Source organism: Polypterus senegalus, chromosome 18 (genome assembly GCF_016835505.1).
Source record: "Polypterus senegalus isolate Bchr_013 chromosome 18, ASM1683550v1, whole genome shotgun sequence".
Taxonomy (NCBI): domain Eukaryota; kingdom Metazoa; phylum Chordata; class Cladistia; order Polypteriformes; family Polypteridae; genus Polypterus; species Polypterus senegalus.
In genome coordinates, this window is record NC_053171.1 from 41,509,365 (window position 1) to 41,527,303 (window position 17,939).

Consider the following 17,939-nt stretch of genomic DNA (forward strand, 5'->3'; position numbering starts at 1 on the left):
TGAAGTCTCACTGACCTCATGGTTATCTGGGTTGTAAGTGACAGCAGCATTTGTCACCTCCTGCTTGCATTCTTCTCTTTATAACATAAGAACATGTTTGACATAAACAAGCCTTTTTTGTCTAACAAATTATATTTTTAATACAACGTGAGTGACCATGGGCTTCATTGTCCTGCTAACCGTTGAAAATGACAGGGAGGGTTCCTGCATGGTCCTGAACCCTGAATAATAACAAAGAAGATAAACTGTTTTACAAAACAGAGTTATTTAATACATTTTGGGGAGAGGCAGCAAAGGGAAAAATTAACAGAATAGTACAGAGAGAATTTCCTTATACTTTCCTAACTATGTGCACTGTTCCTTATTGTTTTTGGGATGCCTTGTCCTCTTACCACATCCACAAAATGTATTCAGTGCCTCAAGAATGATTGGTTACTTGTCTCCCACCTTTGTTCTGTCTGTAAGCCACAGGTCCCTGTGGCTTATATAAGCAGAATGCTTACTCACCACTGCGTAATGAGCATATAGTCTGTGATCTTAGAGAAGTTTCAAATCCAGTTCCTAGTTTTCATATTACTTCCGGTTTGGGAGAACTATACGTTTGTTATAGGGATACAGGGTTAGAGCTCCCTGTAGTGGTGTCTGGTGTCACTACACCACTTAGCCTTCCTTTAGCCTTAATAGATACCCGTTCTGTCAGAGGGAAAGCATGATTATACAGTATGCTGCATATGCATTTTTATGGGGGTTTGACTGTATGCATTGTATTGGTCAGGAGGTATCTTTTCTATATACTCTTTTTTGTAAGAGAGGGTCAGACACCCTAATGACCCTTGGGATCTCTATGCCCGAGTGACCTGGACAACCATGATAATCGTCTGTTTATGTTTGAACTGGTTCTGGTCCCTTTTTGCCTCTGGTGTTTCATGAACTTGCAGAATAATATACAGGGTGAGTCAAAATTATGTGAACACTAATGGTACTGCTATGTATATACTTATATACATTTTTTGTGGACAATTTATGTGCCACAGGTTGAGACATTCCTGTAAATCATCTTGCACATATGAAGTATGTTTTGTCAATTATTGTTTCCACCATTCAAATGTTAACATAATTTTGACTTGCCCTGTATATTTTGTCTGCCGTTGTCCCTTTCTCTCATGTTTTTGAAGCTTTGCTGGACTGTCCCCCTGCTGTGTGTAGTAGTCTCCTGCTTACAGTTGAGCTGTGCACAGCTCACACTGCCATCTAATATAATTGACCATATTAGTCACTGACGTCCTAGCTGTGCTTAGCTTTTGCTGACTCTCGCTGGCTGGAATTCAGAGTGGCTGAAGCTTTCAGGTTATTGTGATATTTTATTTGCTGTTCAGGTTTAAGGTTGCATTTATTCTGTCTGTCTCTTTGGTTTCCAGTTTCATGACTTGATGTTGAAGCTCTGTGGTAATGGAGAATGGCAGCTTAAGAAAATTGAAAAGGACTCAAGCTAACATCTTTTCTAACACCCTGCACTACCTGTTCAGAAAACCTTCGGATGCTGAAACAACTGTGTTGTCTTTGAGGTGCCATACTATATATTGTCATACAAACCAGGAGATTTTAAAACTCCTGCAGTGATATTTTCTACACAAAAGTTATTCCATATTGAGCACAGTTTCAGTGCCACATTTTAACTGAAAGAAATTAATGATCTGTAACTTCTTCAGGCTGGCCTGGAAATTGAAGATTGTGTATACAGGTTTGCTCAGCACTGCATACTCAAGAAAAATGTGACTGCTCATGACATTGCAGAATACACTACAGTCTGTACATACTGTCGCACAGCAATCGCATTTAAACAGAAAAGAGATTTTTCTTTCATTAACAGCTGTGCATCAAAGAACAAGATCTTAGGTGCATAAATCAACTGGAAATTCTGAGACTATGTGATAAACTAAATGGAAAAGAAACAAGAATAGAATCCAAAGGGAGACTCAAAATCCAGTAGCCCAAGTTTTAATTTTAGACATTTGGTATTCTAAGATAGCTTTTACTGGATAAGTGAACATTGCAAGGAAATTTCTCTTGTTTCCCTGTGTAGTAAAGCTGAATCTAATGGGATATGTTTGGTGATCTTTTATACTTGATGTGGCCATCCTAACTGAGGCTCTTAACTGGGAGAGATTGACTGAGCTGAGCATGGCGTGATTCAGTGTGGCTGCCTAGTCTGGGGCCAGATTGCCCTGTATCATGAGTGTTTTTAAAAATTTTAATATACCAAAAACATAAAGCAAACGCAATATATTTTGGTGATGTGAATATGTTCCAACATGACTGGTCCAGAGAATGTTTTGAAAACTGTAATACCTGTGTTAACATGGTTGTCTTGGAATACACATGAGTGGATCAATGGAGTAAATCATGCACTGTTTATTCTCATCTCAGGTGTAGAAGCATAAGACATCAGCAATAGTACTATATGCTTCTGAAGAGGGGCAGTGTCTCACAAAGCTTATATAGTTACAGCAAGTATAGTATGGGTGAGGGGAACTTGTTTTAGTTTAAAGTAGATGTTGAAATTGAAGAAACACAGGCTGTCTGTCTACTGATCATATGGAGTAGACCTTTCAGGTACATTTTAATATTTTTAATTAAAAATAAAAACACTGTACATTCTTCCCTGTTCTGACCCTCATTTCCATGTCCTTCCATGCTGCACCTATACACGTATACATATATTTATTCAACATGGTGCACAGTATTGGAGCATCCCTGGTCATAAATAAACACTTTACATTTGCTAGATACATTTGGAATACAAGTCACCAACAACTACTGAATTCAGTGTTAAAATTAGGGATATGATAATCTTTTAATAATTAGCATTTGATTCAGCTGAGGCTTATTTTTTAAGCCTGGGAATGAAACGGGATGTTACTTTCATTTAATGATGTCTCACAGGACCTACACAGGCAATGGTCTCATCTTTGTTACCTCATAGTGACAAATCCTACTCATCAATTAGCTCTATCGCTGATTTAGTGCCAAGATTTCCTCTCTATAATTTGGCAAGAACAATATGTGAAATACTCCACTGTGTCATTTGCTGGAGCATCTCTGAGGAGATTTTTTTCATAATGTTGAAAAATCTAGCATTTTTAAACTTTATCCTTTTATATACTTTCCCTTGGAGCATTTAGAAAAACATTTTCTACCTTGTAAAACTTGACCTACTGTGGATTTGGTTTTCATTAAACATACATTTGCACACAAACAAAGGAAAATTCAAACAATTATAAGAAAAAGGAGTGCTTAAATAATTTTGTTTTATTTTGAGTAGAATATTAATATGGTAACTTTATAAAACAAAAAAGTATTGACATTTGGGAGCAAATGAAGGAAATAATAGAATAACTTTCATGTCATTAATACTGTATTAAAACTGAAACCTTGAATCATGAGTAAACTTACATATTAAGTTATAGCTGTGATTTAGTTATTATTTTACCAGCCCATTATCATGAAAAATACAATCGGCAGTCCCTTAGTTATTTAGAATTTATGGCTACCCTCTAAGACTTTAAAGATCCTAAAACCTAGAATCCAGTTATTTCATCTGTTTTCTGTAATATTTGCATCTTTTGAGGCCTGAAATTGCAGACCTGGGAAACTTCTGTTCTCCATAAAGATGATATTAAGCTCTTCAGGGATTCCTAATGGTGCTGAAGTGTATAACCTTAAGACTTCAAGTGCCTTTGTATTTTGTAAACAATAGAATCCAAAATTTTTCTGCAGGTATTCTGACATTGTGGAAGATTCTGTTTTCTTCATGGTCTAGAGTCAATATACTACAGCAGGAACCTTTGTCTTCAGTCAGAGATTGAGCGTTTGTGGACCCAGATGATCTGAACTATAGTTGAGGTTGTTTCCATTTAAGTACCAGTTCTTGAACCTTCAAGAGTATTTGTTTACCATGAGGGCTAAAATCTTTATTCTTTGTGAACTGGAAACTTCAAAATCCTATTCATCCTGGAGAACTAAAGTTGAAATTGCCTTTGTAAAATCTGGGATTGGACGTTTAGGTAGACTCCGCAATCATCTATTAATTTTAGTTATAGACTTCAGTAGCCAATGAAGTGCTGACTAGAAGTTTTTTGCCCTTCATGTAAAATATCCAGAGACATCTGCAATCTGTGTTTTAAACCTTGAGCATTAGAAATCAATACACTATCATTTTGTCATTGGAAGCCTGGTCTTCTGCTCACCAATACACTACTGTTTATATATTTATAGTTAGAAAACATAAAATATCTTTTTCGTTTGTGCCAGGAGCTGGGCAATCCTGATTCTGGCAGGTCATAGTGATGTTTTGTTATTCTGCTTTTTTTACCTGCTATCATTTAGGCTATATTTTACTTTTTTTGGAAAATGAACAAAGTGAATTTGAGATGATTGAAATCCTTCAAACACATTTTTTTCCAAAATGCAATTTCTAAAAAACCATCTACTTAATGATGAGCAACACACTCATACAGGTGAAAGTGGCACCAATTCAGCTTAATAGTTGAAGACTCTTGTTATTTTGTCCAGTTAACTTCTGCTTATTAAAAGTACAACATTTAAAATTCCTGACAAGAAAACGATTTAAAGTAAAGCAAAAATGGTAGAAAATGACTTGAGCTTAGAAAGTCATTGCAGCAGTACACAATCATCAGAATTTCCTAAAAACGTTAGTCACTTTACTAATTTCTATGACTGCAGACAAGCCTCTAGAATAAGTCATTTGATTGAACAAGGAGTTATTAGTAAGACTGGTACTACATTAAGAAACTGATTGGCAGTACAGCCCTTCAGCCACAGGTTTGTCCTCGACTTTTAATTTAAAAGATCAACATACTGTAAGTGTCCATGTTTTTCTACACATTACTAGTCTGTTACACTTTCCCCTGTGGCACCCTGTGATTTTTCTATAGTTGCACCACTTTTAAACCTCATTCTAGTAACAGTGTAAATTGAAGCACTCCTGCTTCTGGTAGGCAAATTCTCTAGGTTTCCACATTGATACTTCATTATCCTCAGACTGGCTTTGTTTTTGAAAGAAAAAAAAATGTGAGCATCCTAATTATCTATCCTAAATTGTCACACTTGTCTTTTAAGCATGAAGTCAAACCACTGTTTGATGGAAGTTAAGTACTTTCGCTTGAGAATTAGTATTTACAGTAGACTACAACACACACAGTCAAGTTCTTTTTTGAGTACCTCCTTAAATTGTGGTTAATTAACTTCATAATTAAAAAAAGCATTGTTCTCAAACTGCTGCCGACTTTCTTGTTGCATTGTATGAATAAATAAAATGAGTAAAGGTACATAAAAGCCAAGAAAGACATGTATATTGGGTCAGAAAGTGTGCACAGTGTTTGTCAGATCACAGTGCAGCTTCTCAATCCTGGTGGTGCGTTGATGACTCAGAAGGCAACTTTATTTTACAAGTCAGTAAACATCTAGCTGGTGGAGCTCCTTTGTCTTTTCCTGGGATGTTTTCCGTGTATCCTACTGTTAACATTATTTGACAGTGTTCCTATTTTCCACTTCATTTTTGTAAGGTGCACACTACCCTAAAAGAAAAGAAAATTAGAAATTCCTTTTTTCATTTTCTATTTCACTGATGAACTATTTTAACATATGCTGGTAAATGAGGTAGAAGACTTTCTTGTTTCCAGAATATAGCAAATGTCTCCACATAAAGCAATTAAGTGGATTCTACTGGTACGTTCATACGGTGCCCTCTTTAAGCCAAGGAGAGTACATGCACTCTGGTACGTTGAGAGATCCCTCGGCAATGGTTTTTCCAGCAGGAGATTAACCACAACCGGGAAGCCCGGTGACCCAGCATAATGATGAAAGGAATTATAGTTGCATATGTATCTGACAAGGCATTCCTCACTAAGGTGGCAGATTTACTTCTCAGGTTATAAGTTAGGACAGCCTGCAGGATGATGCAGGTATCATACAGACTAACTAGCGCTATGAGCACCATGGAGGCATTGAGCTCTTTCTCTAACCGTCCTCTGTTATTCCCCTGCTTGTCAGAGATGGCACGAAGGCGGTGTTGCAACAGAAACAAGATGATCCTACCATTGAAAATGCTCATTAGAGTCGCAGAGATGTACTGGAGTGCCATCAGGTACAGGATGCCATAGGAGGAGACAAAGCCACTGCTACTGGCCACAATGTCAGGTAGGGAGCACCTGCAGTCATCTGTCAGATTGACATTCAAAGATGGTGGGATCAGCATCAGGAAAGGGATATAGAGGAGTGCCCAGGCTATCCAGTGCATAACCAAGAGAAAATGCACCTTTGAGGAGCTCTCTAGCTTAGACAGAATCATTGATGACCAGCACAACCTCCTCAGTTTCATGCAGCGGTACCAGCTGAGTGCCACGAGACACCACCCACTGACATTCTGGCTAGTGTTCATCACCAGGTTCACAGCCTTGCAAGTGTTGCTTGCTGGGTAGCAAAGTGGATATGCCATTGGCACTAGCAAAGAGAAGAACCTCGACACAAGGTACAGCTTATTCCCATAAGACATATGTAGTAGCAAGATTCTGGTCCCATGTGTCCTGCCAATGCTCCATCTGGTGATGAAAATGACCAAGCTGTTGCCAACTATTCCGAAACAAACAAAGATGCCACACAATGCAAGACTGTACATTGTGTCTGATGGAGATGTGTTGTTTAGAGTTTATAAGGAAAAAGGCAGAGGCCCACGAGATGTCTGAGTCCTCTGATTATGACCATTAAAGGGATAAAGTGACTCATTATTTTGAGCTTACACAGCCAGGGTTTTGCACACGTCACGTTGTTTTAGTACAGAAGAACACAGAGCTGGAAGTTGGGAGACACTGTATTAAAGCTTGGTGGCCTTAGCAACCAGTAGATTAAGAGAAATGGAGGTGCAGATTATCCACCTTGTATAGGAAATTGGTGTTCATCCTTTGGTAGAATTAATAGATACTTTCCTGGTTTTATAATTTAAAGAAGACCAAGTTCAGTTTATTTTCACATATGAACAGTACAATGAGATTCTTTGTTGCATGTCTTCCACAGACAGTAGTACAATACAAACATCTGACAAAGAACTTACCACCATACATAAAATAAGAGTGTTGCCCAAACCGTTTTACAGCACTTTTCTATTGTTAATTATTTTAGAGTTTGAACATACCCTTGAGTTAGCTAGATGTATTTGTTATACTCCTCATTTCCATCAACTTCAACAGCCTTTCATCAATGACAAACAAAATCCCATATGCCTTTCTTGTACCAGTCTGAAACCGGCACTCACAAGCATTTCTTTAATAACCTTGTTACCACTCCCAAAGCTATCTACACATTTGACATCTTAAGTCATTCCAAAGATGTAGAAGTATGGAGAACGAGTCTGCATTGCAGGGTTGATGACAAAGAATAGTACATCTGGGTTTAATGATTACCCTCTTGTGCTATCAAACTTGCTTGTGGTTGTCTGTTACTAAAGAAGATTTCAGCGACACTTTTGAAATTTTTGAAGTTTGAATGTATAGGGTGGTCCAAATCTAATTATGCAATTTTCATTACGCTATAACTTATTACGTTTATTACATGGAAAATCACCCGAACAATCCCGGACCATCGAGAAGTGTGCGAACTGACAACATGAAGAATCGTCTTCGTGCCAAATCGTTTAATCATGTGGAATAATGTTTATAAACGCCCCCAACATCCCAAAACACTATGGCCATAGCTTTGCCAACCGATGTCGTATACTTGATTTCTTCCATGAAGATGTCAGATAAGTTTATTCCATTGTCTTTTGTTCTCTGGTGCAAAATCGTAGGTCCATGTCTCATCTGAGACACAAAGTTTTCACCGTCAACCTTACGACACGAGAGTCAATCCAAACACCTGTTTATCTGCACATTTTTGTGAGTGACCTTTGAATTGCACGTGCGCCAGGATACTGATTTTTTCCAGCACTGCACTAATAAGCTAAAAATGTCAAATTAACCAAAGAATAACTTGCAGATACGCTGATTTTGACCCAAATATAAAAACGTTCTACATTTTATTGATAAATACTTGTTCAGACACAGGTTACATATCATGTTGGCTGATGCAGTTGCCAGTATAGGTGGCTGTTGAATAACTTTATGATCTTTTCATAAAAACTGTCCTAGGATCCAGTAATGTGAGTGCTCCTCTTCTACTTGCCAGAATGTAGGAGGGGGAAAAGTGAACAGTATGGATGAGGTCTTTGGTGAAGCAGGTTTCCATTCCAGAGCAGCACGTGTGGTATATTTGATATAAAAGTAGAAGGCCGAAATTTGACCAATTCATGAACTGGGTCTTCCATTGGATTTTTGGAGTACTAGGTTTGATTGTGATTGAGATGGGATTCATTAATATGATTAAAAATCTATATTCGTAACCTTCAGTATTCTATTTACCAAGCCTTTTGCATTTATAAAGGGGGTAAGGAAGGTTGTTTTTAATGCTCTTTTACACTTTAATCTCTGACTTTTGCCTTTAGCCATTGTCTGGATGAGATCTGTCCCTTTAACATATAGGATGTCTCTCAAAATATCTCATTGTAATCAATGATGTCCTGCTTTTTCTTGATGACACCCTCTCAGGTAACCCCCAACATCTTTTTCCTTTTTAGCTCCCATGAGACTGTGTCTGGTTATAAAATTAATTTATCTGATTATGGGAAACTATTTTATAAAATATCTGGGCAAGATGTTTTTTTTTCCATCAGCCTGGCCTCCGACTTTGTGATTGATTAAAACTATCACTTGAATTCTATCAGAGGGCTGCTTTCATTGCAAAATTAATTGAAAGATTAGTTTCTATAGTACTGATGGCTCTGTTTTAACATTTGGAAAATTCGGTTAGATCAATGATTTTAAAAGGTTGGCAGAGCCAGTCAATTCATTAAGTGATGCAGGTGGCTGCCTAGGGCACCGTCACTCAAGGGGTACTGTTTATGAAAGTTAAGGAGCGTGCAATCTGAACAGCAAGAGGCACCATTTATTTAACCCAAGTGGCCCCGACCACACAATTCACATGGAGTAGTTTTGATAGCTCAAGGGCCATGTGGTCTGGACACCCTCAGACCTCAAAGTGTAATAATACCGAAGGCGCACTATGGATACAGTGGGGCATCATTTATGTAATTCAAGCAGCATGTGCTCAGGACAACGAGTGGGACAACCTGCCTTGGTCTCCATATGGGCTTTGACCGACACTGGAGGAGCTGCGAGGCCCTGGCCATCTACCTTTGCTGGCAGAGTCAACTTTAGCCTTTGAAAGAAGAGCATCTAGTAGGAGAGCCAAGCTTTTAGGCAATAATTATACTGAGACGAAGAAGGTCTAGAATTTCCCAAAACTAAACGAGTAAAATTCAAACAAATAATTGTTGATCTCAGTAGGATCCCAAATTAGTTTTGATAGCAAAAATGGAGACAAACAAACTGCATCTTCTAAACCTAAGAGCCAGTAATTTACTGGGTTATGCTCCCAACACATTATTTTGTGCCCACATGTAGCTGATGTAAATTCAGCCCATTAAAGAAGCAAAGAATTTAATTTGAACCTGGTGTGCGGTCCGTGCCATCTAAAGGTCCAAGACACCACTTAAGTCATGTCATTTTTCTCACCCACTCTGGACCAGAGTCGCCTGGGGTGCTAGAGCCTCACCCAGCTAGCATAGGGTGAACAGGACGCCAGTCCATCGCAGCATATCTCAAGGGCTGTTTCAAGAGGTGCCTAACTGCTGATGACTACTGCTTTTTAACAAGCCCCGAAAAATGCAGGATCATCCACAGAGCCAGAGTTAAGTGAAACAAATTGATTTAGTTTAGAGATCATTTTTTGACAGAAATTCAGTTAATTCTCCAGATGAAAGCAACAAAAATAAAATATCGCTAGATATTTTTACACTTGTTTATAAACAAGAATGTGGTTCTTAATTTAGAATTAAACCAACCTTGGTAATGTTACCAGCCTTGAAGTTCATAAATCATTTTCTCAAAAATCCTTGTCTCTTAATAAGCAAGTTATGTGTTTCTCAGCTTTCCATGTTGTTGTTATGATTTACATTAGCAAGGTGTTTAGTTGTTATAAACCAGCTTCATCTCCTGTGGATCCCATACCTCCATCACTTATAACACAATGTGTGCCTGCATTATCATGACCTTAGTTAATAGTTTCCTTGGACGTTTGACCTTCTGTTTTGCACACTGCTGCTCTTAGGCCTATTTTAAACAAAGTCGGTCCAAACCCTGATTGTTTATCTGTTTACAAGCCCATTTCTCAACTTCCCCTTATTTCCAAAGTCCTGGAATGTGCTGTGGTTGAACATCACTAGGGTGATATGCACTTAAATGCCACTTTTGAACAACTCCAGTTTGGATTTCCCTCGGGCTCAGAGGGAATGATGGCTACCGATATGCTGATGACTTGAGGGCGCTGAGGCTGTGAACATACAAGCTTTATCAGACGTCAGTGCTGCTTTTGATACAGGTTGTCATGCAATTTGACCAGAATGTTTGGAGTCGCTTGTGTGTATTGGGTGCACTTTTCTATTATGGTTTAGGTCATTTTGTCAGTCACGCAACAGTTTGTTGTACAAGGACCACATGTATCTCCTGGCAGTGCCATAAGGCGCGTTCTGGGGCCTCTAATGTTTACTGTTATATCTGTTTGCTTTCTTTAAGCCATTTTCTTTGTGAATGTAACCTGGGTTATCATTGCCATGCTGATCACACTTAGATCTATGTGAAAATATCCACATTCCTTCCACCACTACTTGCGTGGTGTGATGTCAAGTCATGGCTGCCATTTAATATTTTTTAATTTGACAGTAAAACAACTGAAATGCTAACAGCAAATAAATCTCTGTTGTCTAAGATGGATTATTTTACATTAAGAGTTGTTGGTGTTTCCGTCCAGGCTTCAGCTGTATTTAGAAGTTCAACTTTTACATTTAATTCTTCTTTTCCATTTGTTCCACACGTTAATAATTTAATGAAAACTTCCTTTTATCATCTAAGGAATTTAGCCCGACTTCAACCATCTTTATCCTTGGCATATGGTGAACATTAAGCCCAAGCTTTTTTTGACATCTAGGCCGGACTATTGTAATGGCTTATTATACAGTCTTCCGATGTTTGTTCTTCTAAGCGAACTGTACACAATATTCAGGACTCTGCTGCTAGGGTTCACTTCCACCAAACCCTGGGAACATGTTACGACAACTTTGAAGGAACTGCATTGGCTACCGATTGAATCGCGCATTCACCATAAAGTACTCACAAAGCCTTGAGCTCTCTGACCATCTACACCTGTATGGTCCCACTGGCCAACTCTGATCATCTGGTTGGTCATCTACGTAACTATGGGTGGTACAGCCTGCTGTGTCTTGGCTCCAAACTTGTGGAAAGCTAGGCAATCAAGTCACTACATAAAACAAGTTGTTTAATGATCTTATACTGCTATCTTTTATGTAATTTTACCTAGTTTTGTTTTGCTTTGTACTGCATTCTTGAGCTATGAAAGGCTTGCTATAAATCAAATGTTTTATTACTTTTATTATTTTTTATGATTGTAGAGAGATAACAGAGCCAAACAAGGCATTTATGACACAGAAGGCAAGCAACCAGCACATAAAAATGCTCTTAAGCCTAGAATAATGACAGAGCAAAAAGTGTGTTGCTTGGCTGAGGGACCTATTAATTGAGAAAAGCCAACCAAATTTAAATTGGAAGTAAACTTGTAAAAGGAAGCAGAATAAGGGATACACTGATAGATGGGATGGGTAATTTTATCTAATAGAGGATTCCTACAGAAATGTACACCAAATGGCAAGAATTATTTGAAAGTCTTCAAAATTTGTCAGGAATGAAGACTGATAAGAGGTCCACTGCTCTCCACAAGCAAAGAGTAAAATCTGTTGGGGTTGTATGCTTTAATTTCCAAGAACTACCCCCAGAATGTTACATATTTTGGATGTTGTTTCATTTCTGGCCATCACATTGTATTCTGGGGTTATGGTAGCTTGTTATATCGCTAGGAGGTGTGATCCCATGGGTCACTGCAGTGATGGGGTTTGGAAGTTGTCCAATTCTCAACTCGTAACTTCTGATCAACACAATTTCTCCACTATTTTCAAGCTAGAAACGTTTGTAAACGGAATATGCTCAATTCTCCTTATCTTGCATCGATTTCTATTCCAGAAGAAATTTTGATCAGTCTTAATCAAAAAGACTCGTATAGCATCTCCACAATTTATAAAAACCTTTTAAAGTCCCTTCCTTTCAAAGATCTTGGGATACAATTGGGAAAGAATCTTTCACTTAACATTTCAGAAAAGGAGTGGAAGGCAGCCATGCACAGAATTCACTCGAGCTCCATATGTGCAAAGCATTCAATCATCCAACTGAAAGTTTTTTATCAAGTGCATTTAACTTGTTTAAATCTATCCAAAATGTTTCCAGGGCGAGATTCAACCTGTCCATCAAGCAATCGAGCCCCAGCCTCACTGGACCACATCTTCTGGGCAGGCACCAAATTAACATTGTTTTCTGACAAAAAATCTTTGCATGCCTGTCAGATAGCCTTGGTGTCACAGTCGCTCCTAATCCACTAACAACTGTGCTTGGTGGGCAAAAATGGGCTGAAAGTGGAGTAGGACAAACAAGCTTGTAACTACCTTTACTACACTACAAGCATGTAGATTTAATCTTGGAAGAATCCTACCCCACTTCTTTTTTTGTCAGTGGGTAACTTATATTACTTACTTTGTGGTGTTGGAAATAAAAAAAAACAAATGATCATTTAGAGGATCTGTTCAAAACTTTTTTAAAAATATGGCAGGATTTAATAAATAACATTTTAGAATAAGCTTCTATACACTTGTGTGTTCTATACACGGATACACTTCCTTCCTTTCTGTTTCAAAGATTTGCTTTGTTGGTTGGCTCTCCTCTCTTTCTTTTGGATAGAGGTTGAATTTTGGCTTTGTTTAGTTTGATTGGACTGTATGGATTGTCATTTGCTTTGAATTAATATTAATAAAATGAAAAAAGGTTGTCGAATTCACCATGTTGTCATCCAAGCTGTGGATAACAAGCTTTGCATCATGCCTCTTTAAAGATTCCTTAAATTTTGATCTCTGGTTTTCTGAGTTTTGCTATGTTCAACTGAATGAATTGACTTGCCAATATGACAGTGACAGACACAGCTATGAAGTAATCTTTGCTTGCAAAGTGGAACACCTCTTTAGCTAATACCTTAGGTTCTTGTAGGAAAGTGATGTGCATTTTTTCTGCTGCAAGAGGTAAGCAAAGGTACTAAATTATTTATATATTCAGGCCAAGACCCCAAATATTCCAGGGACTGACTGTTAAGTTATGTATAGGTATAACAGAAGAAAGAGCAAAACTGAGGAAATTAACAAAAAAAGGATACAAGAAACAAACATAGAACCTGTCCATGCCACTGTGGGACCAACCAACTGGCACTGACCTCCCACCCAGAAAAGCCACCCCTTCAAAACCCAACCCAATCACAGAACGGACAACCTTTCCACCACCCCCTCTATCACCTGCCTGTACTTCCCAAGTAATCAGAACATGTAAAGTTCTTGCAGCCATCTTTCTATACCACCTGAGTATACCAGTAACCAGCAGCGGGTGGCCAGTTGGCCATTTCTCCTGTCCATCTCCTGTCATGTTGATATGTGACCTCACTGGACTGTAAATCGCATAGCTACAAGTTCAGCCCCCACTTTGGACCCCGGGCAAGTCACGTACCCTGCCTATTTATGCTCATTATAAAAATTCAATGTGAACAAGATAGATGTAAATGCATGAAGGGCACATTCTGGTGCATTCTGGAAATAATTAACTGATTTGGAAGATGGAGCGTTTTAGATTTTTAGTTGTTTCAAAAAGTTAAACAATTTTTGTTTTAGCTATATATCAGGAGACGACATTAAATGCACATTTTTAGCAGCACTTTACAATGTCATCTAGTTCAAAATGTAATCTTAATAGGCTTGTGGTTGCTCAGTAGCTGTCATGGAGTCCAAATCAAGTGATGTACAAATGCCATTGATTGATGTTCATTATGGAGGGTCTTTTGCTAACTGTAACTGAGATTTCTTAAACATAACATTTTTAAATGAAGCACCCAATGGAGAGTTAAAGTGTCTGTTTAAATCACAAGGTAAAATGTTTGGCTCCTGCGGACCACGGACCCTGACCAAGAGCATGTGTGAAACTTTAGAGATAATTTATAGCATAGGGGAAATACTGAATTGTTCTCATGGTTGTTTCAGGTTGTTTTTATCTGGTATTTTAGTGAATGTTCTGTACATACTGAGGCAATATTTGTTCACTGTGTGCTTACAGAGCGACTGGGTTCAAGGATGTTAGAGAGCAAAGCATAAAAGAAGAGGCCGTTAGCTAGTGAAAAACAGGAAGATGGCATTTTTATTGTTTTTTATTTTAAAGGTGTGATTTGCCACTCCAAAAATCAGGCAATGGGAGAGCTAGTTACTGTTTTAGCATAACAGTTTCTTGAATGAAAATGTCACATGCTGGCCATCGCTTTCCAGGAACAAAACTCAGTTACGTGGCTCCTTAAACCATTTAGGAACAAACTTTATTTCACTGTTTTCTTTCTCTTTTTGGTCTCAGGACCCACCTGATGGGATCATTTTTGTCTTCTGGCTTTGATTTCACACAAGAAGTTGTAGACTGTTGATTGGTGCACTGCTTTGTCCAGCTTGGTGGAAGAAGCAGATGAACAGTGAAGGTGAGGTACCTAAACTGATGTAGGATGCACACATGATTGTGCTTGTTAATAGGCATTATAGTCAACACGAGTCCATTTTTGCCACATATCAAAATTCCATTTGCAAACTTCTGCTGAAGCATTTGTCTCAAACGTGAAAAACTCCTGCCAGGAATGAAGTGTTGCCTGCAGCAAAGCCCTTTCAAGCAGATTTCAAACCTGTGTGGTTCTCGTGCACCACTAGCAAGTAGCTTAACCAAATGGGTTAATGAGCATTCCTTATGGCCTGGTTAGGTCTTCATCCTGGAGATAACAGCACACCAATGTGTGCATAGGGTTTTTGAGAGCTCCGAGGACACTGGTCCAGGAGACAGAAGAATGGCAAACATCTTCAGGGGTTATGCCGATCACAGCCATTATGCTTTGTTACATTTAAACTGAAAGCCTTCTCATCTGCACTGATCTCACTGTGACTTTGCACATGTTACAAGTCCAGGCTGCTGGCACCAGCCAAAACATGCAATTACAGCCCATTGTTTAATCCTTAAATGAGAGGCGACTGTTTTATTTTTCATGGGTTATCATGTGTGGCATGGCTGCCATCTCGCTTCTTGAATATTCACTTATGACTGACTCTCAATTGTGCACTAAGAACAATTATAATATTTAAAAGGGATTAACAAAGCAACTGAACATCATTTGGGTTTGTAAAATATGAAAGTATTGGTGAAGATTCATATAATAAGACACACTTTATCCTTTTTTGGGGGATTTCATGTGTTTTAAACCTTTTAAATCACTATTTTAAATTGGGCCAGATATGAGCTTCATTGAATACGTTTGGAAACACCTAAACTTCTCACTATGTGCTCAGCCTTTCAAGGCAAAACACCAAAAAAGGAAATGAGCCATGCTGCCATGCACAGATAAATGTATTTTGATGTGCAGATAGAGAGAGAGAGAGAGATCTACAGTGGTTTTAAGATACGCCCTGCACATGGCATGTTGGGAAAGCAAGGGTCAGTGTGGCAGGGGTGCCATTACAAAATGAAGAGAGATGTTTACTGTCTAGAAACACACAATGTTACCTCAGGATGCTAGAGAGCAAGGTGCTATGGATAAGTTTCCCTCTTTCGAGGCTGTGAAAATGTGGCAGGTGGTCAGAAGACTTCCTGGTCAATAAAGGCAGCACATACAGCTAAGTAATGAGAATTAGCATCCTTTTTACAATGCTATGGGTGGCCTGTTAGAAATGTGCAGCACATGAGACAGGGCTGGATAGAGGAGGAGCACAGGAGGATATGCCTGAGACGCCTGGCATTTTAACAGCTGCTTAAGGTTCAGGGATGCAAGGATACAAAGACCCACTAGAGGGAGTTCTAGCCTGGCACTCTGTAATTATTAGTCTAAAGTGACTCTTGAGGAAGTACAAAGCTGCCTCATAGGAAGAGTATAATTTGAAACCACAGTTGAAGGGGTAGGTTGGGCAAGTGTCCACTAGCAGGAGGAAGCAAGGCCATGACAGAGCTGGGTGCATGCAGTGCCTGACTGGCACGTTTGAGGTGGGCAAATGGAAGAGACCAGGGGGTTCTTGGTGTTCTTTTGATTTACTTTTCGGTTTTATTTTCTTTGTGTATTCATCCTGCTACTTTGCATCTTAATAGTAAATGTACAATTTTTATACTTTTGTGATCTCTTTGGTGTTTATTCTAGTAGAGGTGAGGATGCCACAATGCCCCATTTGTAATTTTTGCAATTTGTAATTTCATTACAAATCATGTGATGATGTCATTTAAATACTACACTGTCCTTAAGTCAGGCAAACTTGGTGCCCAGTCTTGCCATCGTGTTTTCTTTTGGTATCCAATTACCTAGGACTTTTGGGTACTGTTGCGCTCCAGAAGAAGTGCATGTCCACTAATGATTTCCTCCACCACTTTCTGGTCATCTAAGGTTGTCAGGTCTCCCAGCTCATCAAGTTTCCTGGCCACAATCTTCCTCAGGACACGCCTCATGATCTTCCCAGACCGTGTTTTTGGTAGCTGTTTCACAACCTGTGGGCACATTTGTAACAGAAATGAGAGTTTTACCCTGCGATGACAGTGAACCCAAACATAAATGCCACATAAACCCAACAGCAGGATAAGAAACTTTGCAAGAAAACCAGAAACATTGATAGAATTCACCAAGGAAGGCCATGCTACAGGACAGAGGTGTACAGTCCTGAGTCTCACACACATACAAACACACATCTAAGTGGCATATTGGTGATGGTGATCAAAAACATACATCTGAATACATTTCTGTCATTTTAGACTCCAAGTTATTATCTAAGAACATCCCATTGTACAGCCTTCTATTCCAAAATGCAAGTAGTGCACACAGGCTTCTGGTTACTAGTGGACCCATTCTACCCCTCCTTGTTAGTGTCACCTACAACAACAACAACAACATTTATTTATATAACACATTTTCATACAAACAGTAGCTCAAAGTGCTTTACATATTAAAGAATAGAAAAATGAAAGATACAATTATAAAACAAAATAAATCAACATTAACATCGAATAAGAGTAAGGTTCAATGGCCAGGGGGGACAGAAAAAACAAAAAAACTCCAGACGGCTGGAGAAAAAAATAAAATCTGTAGGGATTCCAGACCATGAGACCGCCCAGTCCCCTCTGGGCATTCTACCTAACATAAATGAAACAGTCCTCTTTGGATTTAGGATTCTCACGGAAGGGCTTGATGATGATGATGGTCACGTAGACTTCTGCCTTTTAATCCGTCCATCATTGTTGGAGCATCATGAAGCTTTGCCACCACCACAAAGAAACCAGAAAAAGAAACAGAAAAGAGAGTAGGGACCTACAGGACTGTCTTTGTAATAGTGGCAGTAAACAGTTGACAGCGTTTGTGTTCAAATATAAAAGATGATGATGTCTAGGTGTATTAATCAAACATGATGAGAAACAGGCACAGCTCTGCATCCTGGGGCTGTCAGGAACACAGAGCAAATGGACTGTTTTGTAACATAACTTTTACGGTACATTCTTTGGTTAAACCAACCTTGAACCCCAGTGGCCCTGTGCAATTTCCGTGAAAATCTGTAAGTA

At 38.8% G+C, this 17,939-nt stretch overlaps 2 protein-coding genes across 3 annotated transcripts in view; one reads left to right on the forward strand and one right to left on the reverse strand.

The window, feature by feature from the left end:
* The window catches only part of abcd4 (ATP-binding cassette, sub-family D (ALD), member 4), a 32,951-nt gene extending 20,101 nt beyond the window's left edge, over positions 1 to 12,850 (forward strand). For both annotated transcript variants that reach the window (XM_039741694.1, XM_039741693.1), the window contains one exon: positions 1,419 to 12,850. In XM_039741694.1, coding sequence (XP_039597628.1) covers positions 1,419 to 1,493 — 75 coding nt within the window. In that variant the 3' untranslated portion in view covers positions 1,494 to 12,850. The remainder of the gene's footprint in view (positions 1 to 1,418) is intronic.
* A 3,844-nt stretch (positions 12,851 to 16,694) lies between these two features.
* Positions 16,695 to 17,939, reverse strand: part of LOC120518392 (acetyl-coenzyme A synthetase 2-like, mitochondrial) — a 46,694-nt gene continuing 45,449 nt past the window's right edge. Inside the window, exon 14 of the mRNA XM_039741178.1 lies at positions 16,695 to 16,877. Coding sequence (XP_039597112.1) covers positions 16,695 to 16,877 — 183 coding nt within the window. The remainder of the gene's footprint in view (positions 16,878 to 17,939) is intronic.